Source organism: Ornithorhynchus anatinus, chromosome X3 (assembly GCF_004115215.2).
Source record: "Ornithorhynchus anatinus isolate Pmale09 chromosome X3, mOrnAna1.pri.v4, whole genome shotgun sequence".
In the NCBI taxonomy this organism is placed as follows: Eukaryota; Metazoa; Chordata; class Mammalia; order Monotremata; family Ornithorhynchidae; genus Ornithorhynchus; species Ornithorhynchus anatinus.
Genome location: NC_041751.1, coordinates 19,895,505 through 19,905,914, shown reverse-complemented (window position 1 = coordinate 19,905,914; position 10,410 = coordinate 19,895,505). Strand labels below are relative to the sequence as shown.

Below are 10,410 nucleotides of genomic sequence, written 5' to 3'. Positions count from 1 at the left end.
TATGCCATAGAGACCGTTGACTGGCTGAGGGCCCCTCGTTATTTTCAGGGAGAGAACGTGCAGGAGATTCTGTTCCAGAGACACACTGTCGTCGTCAGCAGTAAGAGCAGCTCGGAACTGAAGGGCAACGTGTTGTTTAGGCAACAGAAGGTTGAGGTTAAGGAAAGAAGCACTTGGCCAACCCCGCCTCCGTGACCCTATCAGCCTCCCTGCTGACCTCTCCGTCTCCTGTCTCTCCGCGCTCCAGTCCATAGTGGGCATTCTCCCGTCCGGATCGTTTTTCTACAGAAACGTTCGGCCCGTGTTTCTCTCCTGCCCTCCCCGCCCCCCCCAGATCTGGTCCGCCTCACCGCGGACATCTCGCCCAGGTCCCGCCTCTGACCTGGGACGCCCTTCACCTTCATTTCCCCAACTTCAAAGCCTTCACGAAGGTACATCTCCAAGAGGCCTTCCCCGACTAAGATTTCCTTTCCTTTTCTTCCTCGCCTTTCTTCATCCCTTGCCCCACAGCACCGATGTACCTGTCATTTATTTTTACTAATGTCCTTCTTCCCCTCTAGACTGTAAGCTCACTGTGGGCAGGGCATGCGTCTGTTATTACCCCGTATTCTCTCCAGCACTTAGCACAATACTCTGCACACAGAAAGCACTCAATAAATATGATCGATTGAGTCGGTGCCTGCATTAGGAATACCAGATGGAGGTTCTGGTTTTAAACAGGCCGGGTGGGAGAGGGTTGCTTACCTTACTTACCGCTCTTCAGCTTTACTTAAGGACATGACCTCCATGCCCTTCTGCCAGCTTCCAGTCCAGGAAAATGGGGGAGAGGGCAGAGGGGCAATTATTGGGGAAGTCTAGTTAACTCCCTGCCCTGCCACTCCTGGAGTCCCCTGGGTGCAGATTCCACACATTTTACATTTCCGTTTCTCTCTGAAACCAGCACCTCGGTGAAAGTGAAATTGCCATTATTTCGCACTCACTTAGGATCGTGGTAGGACATTCCTTCCCCTTCTTAATCATTATGAGAAGCAACGTGGCTCAGTGGAAAGAGCCCGGGCTTGGGAGTCGGAGGTCCTGGGTTCGAATCCCAGCTCTGCCATTTGTCAGCTGTGTGACTGTGGGTAAGTCACTTAACTTCTCTGTGCCTCAGTGACCTCATCTGTAAAATGGGAATTAACTGTGAGCCTCACGTGGGACAACCTGATTACCCTGGATCTACCCCAGCGCTTAGAACAGTGCTCTGCACATAGTAAGCGCTTAACAAATACCAACATTATTATTTCTACCTGAGCAGTCTTTCGCCCAAATCGTAAAGGGAGGAAAGCACCCGCGTAACTACTCGAGAGACCCTCGATCGATCGATCGCCCTACTGTAGCATCATGGAGAAAATGTGCAGGCGATTCTGTTCCACAGCCACACTGTCAACAGCAGTGAGGGTCTCACGTGACAGTAGGGTACGAACTGGATCCAGGCAATGGGAGGGTAAAAGTGTAGTAAGCCATTTCCCCTTTTATGGATTCCTCCACTGGCCTAAGGCTCAGAAAGGAGGGCTTTGGGGGAATCATAGCTCCTGGCTGGTGCGATGAAGAGTCTGAGTACTTAACATTTTTCACCATATTCCTTTTTTCAGCGGTACCTGACAAGCGCTTACTATGGCGCAGGCACTGGACACAAATCAGGTTGGACACAGTCTCTGTTCCACCTGGGGTCCACAGTCTCACGAGGGAGAACCGGGGTTGATTTACAGTTTACAGTTGAGGAAGTTGAGGCGCAGAGGAGTTAAGGGACTCGCCCAAGGTCACACTGGAGGTAAGTGGCGGAGATGGGATTAAAACCCAGGTCGTCTACCTCCCAGGCCCATGCTCTCTTTCTTCTAGGCCATGCTGCTCCCTTCATGAGCTACAAGTGTCACTCTTATTTGGCACCTACTCTCCCTAGGGGCCTTTGTGATTGTATTTGGTAAACACTAACCATGTACCGGCAGGGTGTGGCGGATAAGACACGGGAGCCAGGTCATGGGTTCTGATCCAGGCTCTGCCTCTTCCGTGTGAACTTGGGCAAGTCGCCTCACTTCTCTGTGCCTCAGTTACCTCCTGTGTAAAATGGGGATTGAGACTGAGCCCCACGTGGGGCGGGGACCGCGTCCAACCCGATCGGCTTGTATCCGCCCCAGTGCTCGGCACACAGTAAGCACTTAACGAATCGCGGTATTATGATTATCATTATCGCCAGGCACTAGACTAAGCTCTGGGGTGGGTGCAAGTTAATGAGGTTGGACTCAGTCCATGCCCCTCGTGGGGCTCACAGGTGATTTTACAGGTGAGGATATGGAGGTGTGGAGCAGTGAAATGACTCTGCCCGGGGTCTCAGGCGGGCACGTGGTGGAGCAGTGATTTGAACCCAGATCCTCAGGCTCCCGGCCCTGTGCTCTTTCCACTAAGCCACAGTGTTTCTCCCTACCCTTGCATCATCTCTACGATCTACCCGTGCCTCCCCATCCAAAGCGGCTATCAGAGGGAGCCAAGCACTCATCCTCTCCCGCCTGGAATACCGGACCATTCATTCAATAGTATTTACTGAGTGCTATGTGCAAAGCACTGTACTAAACGCTCGGAATGTACAATCGGCAACCGACAGAGACCATCCCTGCCCACTGACGGGCTCACTGCCTCCTGCCTCTCCCCACTCCAAGCCCACCTTTCTCACTCTGCCGCCCCGATCGTTTCTCGACCAAAACATCGAGGGCTCGTCTCCCCACTCCTCGGGCAACTCCGTCTCAAAAGAAAAACTCGTCATCCTTGACTTTAAAGCCCTCCGTCACCTTCCCCCCTGCCATCTCCTCTACAGAAGCGGCGTGGCTCAGTGGAAAGAGCCCGGGCTTGGGAGTCGGAGGTCTTGGGTTCGAATCCCAGCTCTGCCACTTGTCAGCTGTGTGACTGTGGACAAGTCACTTCACTTCTCTGGGCCTCAGTGACCTCATCTGTCAAATGGGGATGAAGACTGTGAGCCTCACATGGGACAACCTAATTACCCTGTATCCACCCCAGCACTTAGAACAGTGCTCTGCACATGGTAAGCGCTTAACAAATACCAACATTATTATCTCCTCTAGAGAAGCAGTGTGGCTCAGTGGAAAGAGCCCGGGCTTTGGAGTCAGAGGTCATGGGTTCGAATCCCGGCTCTGCCACTTAGATGTGTGACTGTGGGCGAGTCACTTCACTTCTCTGTGTCTCAGTTCCCTCATCTGTCAAATGGGGATGAAGACTGTGGGCCTCACGCGGGACAACCTGATGACCCCGTATCTACCCCAGCGCTTAGAAATAGTAAGCGCTTAAACAAATACCAACATTACTATCATCTCACCTTGCCACTCTTCCTACCTCAACCCGGCCCGCCCACTCGGCTCCTCTAATGCCCCCCCTCCCCACCGGGCCTGCGGCTCGTCCGTCAGGCCGCCGACCCCTCGCCCACGTCCCGCCTCTGGCCTGGAACGACCGCTCTCCGCACTTTCGAAGCCCATCTCGTCTAGGTTGCCTCAGACCCAGCCCCCCCTTGGCCGACCTGCCGTCTCCTCGCCCCCCCTCCTCCCCTCCGCCCCGCCGCTGCTGAACGTATCCTTCCCCCGCCATCTTCTCCTCTCCGGGCCGTATCTTAATGTCCGCCTACGGAGTGGGTCGCGCGAACACGCGCAGCGCGCGAGGAAAGGCGTGGTCGGGGCGGGACTGAGGAGCAGGGCGACTTCCGGTGGGCGCCGCGAGGGCCGAGCGGAAGTAGAAGCGGCGAGGGGCGGGGGGCGGGCTGAGGTGAGGTAAGGTGGGGGCGGGCGGGCGGCCTTCCAGCGGCCGGGGTCGGCGGCCCTTGCCGCCGCGCGTCCGAGCGAGTCCGGCCCGGTGCTTCCCCCTCCGCGCTTGGGGAAACCGAGGCAAGTGAAGGCAGCAGGCCCGGGGGCCCGCTTCCTGCGCCGCGCGCCGACTGGCCTCGCCCCCGAACTCCGAGTGTTCCTTAGAATACACTTTGAGAAGAGAAGCTGAGAGGGCTTGCGACACGGTTAGTGCCAAAGAATAATGAGCATGATAACCACCATTATCCTCGTTATTATTATTATTAAAGGCAGGCTCTTTTCCTGGCCCCCACTTGCAAAATACTAAGAGCAGCGGGCACGTGAAGGGAACCTAAAGCGAGACCCCGGCACCGTTCGGGTTTTCGTGTCTGTGTGTGTTGGGCTTGTTTGTTTAACCGGTCCTCCTTTTGTTGACGTTCTAGAATTTCCTCTGAGGCTTCTTTTAGTGCTCTGTGTTAGCGTGGCTCAGTGGAAAGAGCCCGGCCTTGAGAGTCAGAGGTCGTGGGTTCGAATCCCGACCCCGCCGCTTGCCAGCTGCGTGACTTTGGGCAAGTCTCTTCACTTCTCTGGGCCGCAGTTCCCTCATCTGTAAAATGGGGATTAAAACTGTGAGCCCCACGTGGGACAACCTGATCACCTTGTATATCCCAACGCTCAGAACAGTGTTTGGCACATAGTAAGCGCTTAACAAATGCCACTGTTTATTTTATTTATGTATTTTAGGGGCGATTTTTGCCTTTCCGTTAACCGGTCAGTTGAAGTACTATTTCAGCACAAGGTAACGCGTTACCTGTTGGGGGAGTATTTCGAAAGCCTCCCCCACTCCGATAAACTCTGTTGTATGTTAATCCGATTCCCCCGAACGGCTGATAGAGTAGGAGGGAAAACCCACTCAAAGGTAATGGGAAAATGCTGAATTCTCACCGTGGGTAGGGAACGCGCCTACCAACTCTGTTATGTTGTACTCTCCCGAGTGCTTAACGCAGTGCTCCGCACACGGTTAAGCACTCAATAAGTACCGTTGCTAGATTGTCCGTTTGAAGGGGGTAAAAGGCGATTTGCATTTATGGTTGGTAGGAATTGGAAAGCAGGAAAATGCAGGCTTGCGAAAGCAGGGCCTGGAATCAAGGTAGACTGTAAAGATGTTGTGGGCAGGGAACGTGTCTACTCCCGTTGTCATCAATCAGTCATATTTATCGAGCACTTACTGCGTGCAGGGTTCATCTGTAAAATGGGGATTAACTGTGAGCCTCACATGGGACAACCTGATTACCCTGCATCTCCCCCAGCGCTTAGAACAATGCTCTGCACATAGTAAGTGCTTAACAAATACCCACATTGTTATTACTCTCCCAAGAGCCTTGTACAGTGCCCTCAATAAACGCTCAGTAAATACGATCGATTGATGAAAGCGGGAAAGACAGCAACAGAGTGGCTCTTCAACAACTGACAGTGAAAGTTCCGATTTCTTTTTCAAATTTTTGGCAGGGAACCCTGCACTGACTGTTTCAGACCAAAGACATGCTCTTTCAACTCCTCTGAGACAGTTTCGGTACAACCATTTCCAAATGATCACATATTTATAGTTGTTGAATGCCTGCAAAGCATTAGTTTCCTGTATTGCAAGAAGATAGGAGGAAAAAGCCGAGGATCGATGTGATCATTTGCTATAAGGGCTTAGGAATTCATTCAGTCGTATTTATTAAGCACTTACCGTGTGCAGAGCGCTGCACTAAGCGCTGGGAATCTGGCGGCGATCTAGTAATGGAAGGAGCCCGGGCTAGGGAGTCAGAGGTTGTGGGTTCTAATCCCGGCTCTGTCACTTATCAGCCATGTGACTTGGGGCAAGTCACTTAACTTCTCTAGGCCTCAGTTCCCTCGCCTGTAAAATGGGGATGAAGTCTGTGGGCCCTACGTGGGACACCCTGATTACCTTGTACTACCGTAGCACTTAGTGCTTTGCACATAGTAAGCGTTTAAAAAATGCCATCATTATTATTACTATTATTTTCATCAACCAAAGCGGATGTCTTTTTCTCCTTTATTCAGAATGTCCAGGAACACCAGCGCTGGTCTTACTGCAGAACCTTCCTGGGGCATTTATTCTAAAAGTTATCGAACCTTTTGTAACTCTGTCCTTTCCGCTCGGAGGCCTGCACAGCCGAACTTGAAAATGAATGAACTCAAAGGCAAATCCCAGTACATTCCGCCGGTGACCTTACATTTGCGTGAGGAAATCACGACTTCCAAACTCTATTCTTCAGCAGCCGAAGGGTTTGAAGCCCAAATTGCCAGCCTGGTGGAGATGTTCCTGGTGGAAGTGTACAGGTGCAAGCTCTGCCAGTTCACCAGCAGCATAAAGAAGAAAATCCGGACTCATATGGCTAACATTCACGAACGGGACGGGATCCATCCGAGCTCGGAAATAAGCACGGATCCCGAGGAAAACGACTCCTTCGGCGTTGGCGATGACGAGGTCGGCCAAGAAAACAAGGAGAACGAAGAGACCCTGGAGAAAATGTCTTTCCTTCTGCCGATGTACAGAATGCTTCGGAACATGAGTCCCAAGTGCTGTGCCGTGAACCTGGAGAGCCCCCCCGGCAGCCCCCCGGGACCCCCGGCTTGTCAGGCCGACCCCCTGTTCGAAGAAGACGCTGGGAAATTTCAACTCGTCGAGTCCTGCCCCGTGGCCTCGGACCCTAGCCCCTTCTCCGAGGGCCTCGCTGACTCTGCCGAAAGTAAGGAAGATGAGGAAGCCCAGTCTGAGCATCTCATGTCTCTCGGTTTGTGCCGCATTTCTCGGGTCAAGTCTCAAGCCTCAGGGGTGGGGCTGAAAGGGCCTGGCCTGGGCTCGAGGCAGGAAGCTGGTAAAGGTCTGAAACCAAGTAGAGCCGATGGCAGTGCCTCAGCTCAGCCTCTGAAAGACATTTACCCTTTCAAAGGCGGAGAGGAAAGGCGACTGCTCCATTTGTGCTCCTCCTGTGACTGTGAATTCAAATCCAAAGCCGCACTTAAAATCCACGTGAAATGTCATAACAGAGACCGAGGCTTCAATTGCGTTCATTGTAATTGCTACGTGACCGAATGGAACTTAATGGAAAAGCATCTACAAACGCACAAGCAGATCAAAGGGAGCTATCGGTGCCCGGCCTGTGAAAAAGTTTTCGTCACACAGAGCGCCCGGAGGATGCACAAGGATTGTCACGGGAGAAAGCCCGATCTTTTTCAGTGCACGAAGTGTTCCTGTTTTTACGAAACAGAGCATTTGCGAAATCTCCACATGTCTTGTCATTACGATGACGTATTTAAGTGCCCGCACTGTGAGTTCACCGGTGAGTGTTCCATCTTAGCGTTCGCACCTTCCTCGTAAACATTTCGGTGACCTCGTACTCTAGGAGTTATTAAAACGAAAGGCCATCCTTCACACACGTGGATGGGTGAGCGTCTGGAATTCGTTCTCACAGACCATCGGCCCAAAATGCCAGGAACTGTTAGAGGGGCTTGCGTTGTCCAGAGTGGGTAGCTGTTGGGAAAGTTAGAGAGAGAGAGAAAAGTTAGAGAAGGTAGATGGTGGGTCCTTAACTGTGAGGTTTGAAGGCAACTACCAACAAATGGTTCCTTTGAGAATTCCAGTGCCACTGTTGAAGAGAAAATACTGGGCTGGGAGAACTCAGATCAGACTCAGTGGTGGCATTTCTTAGATGCTTTTGACTCTCAGCGGTGTTCCCTAGTAGGATTATTTATGAGAGACAGTATGGCTTGGGAGATTAGGGCACAGGACTGAGCGTCTCGATCCCGTCTGTCACACCGCCGACCCCTTGCCCGCGTCCAGCCTCTGGCCTGGAACGCCCTCCCTCCTCAAATCTGACAGACAATTTACTCTCCCTTCCTTACCTCATCTGTAAAATGGGGAGTTGAGACTGTGAGCCCCACGTGGGTCAGGGACTGTGTCTAACCCAATTTGCTCGTATCCGCTCCAGTGCCCTAGTACAGTACCTGGCACATAGTAAGCGCTTAACAGATACCACAAGTATTATTATTATCTCCTCCAGGAGGTCTTCCGTGACGCAGCCCCCTTTGCCTCTTCTCCAACTCCTTTCTGCGTCACCCTGACCTGATCCAATTGTTCATCCCCCCGTTCCCAGCCCCACAGGACTTATGTACATATCTGTCATTTACTTACATTGTCTTTCTCCCTCCACTCCCCCCCAGAATGTAAGCTTGCAGGCAGAGAATGTGTCTTTATAGGGATATGGGACTCTCCCAGGTGCTTAGTACAGTACTCTGCACACAGTAAGCGCTCAGTAAATATGAAAGAATAGGCCTGGCTCTGCCACCATCCTGCTGTGTGACCATGGGCAAGTCACTTAATCTCTCTCTGCCATAGTTTCTTCATCTGTAAAATGGGGGAAATAAGCAGGTTTCCTTCACTCTAGACTGTGAACACCATGTTGGACGGGGACTGTGTCCAATCTGATTATTTCGTGCCCATAAATGATTAATGAATCCAATAAAAATAGCAGTCACCCTCTCCAGGCTTCTTATTACCAGAAGCCGTAGATGTGGGAAATCCGGTTTTCAGTACCCATTTTGCAGCCTATTGCAGTAATTTTTTTCTATTTTTCATTTTGAAGATAGTATGAACTTAGAACGTCTATAGTTTCGCTTAAATCAACTGGCGAGGTCGACTCAGCGAGAATTCCCAGAAGGAGATTAGGCGAATGTTCTGCGGAAGCCTCTCTGATGTCCGTTCCTTACCGTTGCCTCCGATTCAGAACACCGTATGGGCTAAATCGGGCCTGCCGGTCCAAAGTCAAATCTCAGGACTCCCAGCCTGAAGGGTCGGGACAACCTTTGGGAACTGGACTCTCTGTTCATGGACCTCCCTTCCAGAGGTTTGACTTTGGGCCCTGGGGAGTGAATTTACCGCCCAATCCAGCCCTCCCTCGGTCAGAGGGCTGCTGCTCTGTTTGTTGGGTGAAACCAGATGTTCCTTTAGGTAGTCAGCTCTGGAAGGACAGAGTCTCCCCTCTAGACCGTAAGCTCCTTACGGGCAGGGAATATGTCTGCCAACTCTGTACCGTACGCTCCCAAGTGCTTAGTACAGTGCTCTGCACCCAGCAGGTGCTCAATCGATGCCAATGATTGATCAGTTGACAGAAAGGAAGGGCAACTCAAATCTGACTGATGGGAAGACGGAGGGGAAGACCGAGGCTGATCTGTGCTCTGCGCATAGAAAGTGCTCAATAAATACCATTCGTGGTCTAGAATGAGGTTATGCAACAGAGTTCAATTTCATATCTTGGAGCCATTAATTCCGTCTGTGAGTTCTGTGGTTAAACTACGAAAGCTTCGGTCTTGTGGTTTGTGAGCAGCAGAAGTCTAGATGTGTAGTAAGTGAGGACCCACTTAATTCAGTGGTCTGTTATTCTACAAATATATACACAGTGCCAGATGCTATAAAAGGAAACTTTCTGGTTGTCATTAAGCAAAAACGTTTAGAAAATGTATCAAATGACTCCTCATTCTGAAAGGTTGTAATCATGAGAGTTTTCCTTTCAACTCATAGTATTATCGATTCTAGACAATAATGCATCCTTCTGATTGCTCTTTCAAACAGATAAAGAGTGGACCAGGGTTCACAAGCATCTGAATACCCATGACCCCAATGCAAAACTACATTCGTGCACCGATGGTGAAATGAAATTCTTCCGAATGTGAGTGACCTTGATATTTGCAATAATTTTGCGTGGTTTTCATTTAATTTTATGCAAAACCAAATTTCATCCACATCGTGTATGCTGGAAGGGATCCAAGAGCAAATCTGTTCTGGTAGTTATTGGTTTGGGGTTATTTCTGTGGAAACTTTAGGATTAAAATCAGGGTCCATCATCAGTAGTAGAAAAAGAAGCCAATTCTCTCCTGCTTTGGGAGGATTATGTGTCCCATCACAGAGCAGAGAAGTTACGTTGTTAGGATGCTTGTCTTTTCTGGAACCATTCTTTTTGCTGAAAATCCTAGAAAAGAAATAGGAGAAGTAGCATGGCCTAGCGGGAAGAGCCCGCTACTCCTTGGTTTTGTTTTTTCTCTTTAATGGGAAGACACCTGCATTTACCAAGTCACTTTAAAGCACAGGAAAATGAAACTAAAACCGAACAAGAGTTCCCTTTCAGAACCATCTAGACTGTAAGCTTCTCAAGGGCAGGAAACACATCTACTAACTCGGTTATATTGAACTGTCTTAATCACTTAATTCGGTGCTCTGCAGAGAGTAAGCCCTCAACAAATACAAGCGATTGAGTCCAGGCCTGGGAGTCAGAGGACCTGGGTTCTAATCCTGGCTCTGCCACTTGCGTGCTGTGACTTGCTGTCATCTAACTTCCTGGTGCCACAGTCTCTTCATCTGTAAAGTGGGGATTAAATACCTCTTCTCCCCGCTACTTAGACTGTGAATCCCATATGGGACAGAGACTGTGTCCAGCCTGATTATCTCGTGACTTCCCCAGCGCTTAGTACAGTGTTGGCCACGTAGTAAGCGCTTAATAAATGCCACAATAATAATAATTAT

General features: G+C 50.6%; 1 protein-coding gene across 2 annotated transcripts in view; it reads left to right on the top strand.

Annotated features, from left to right (window-relative positions):
- The first annotated feature begins 3,827 nt into the window (after positions 1–3,827).
- Positions 3,828–10,410, top strand: part of LOC100079925 (zinc finger protein 606-like) — a 31,915-nt gene continuing 25,332 nt past the window's right edge. Inside the window, exons 1-3 of one of the 2 annotated variants that reach the window (XM_029054001.2) lie at positions 3,828–4,048; positions 5,892–7,174; positions 9,463–9,559. In XM_029054001.2, the coding sequence (XP_028909834.1) occupies positions 5,893–7,174; positions 9,463–9,559 (1,379 nt within the window). In that variant the 5' untranslated portion in view covers positions 3,828–4,048; position 5,892. The remainder of the gene's footprint in view (positions 4,049–5,891; positions 7,175–9,462; positions 9,560–10,410) is intronic. The other variant, XM_029054002.1, reaches the window with a different exon arrangement.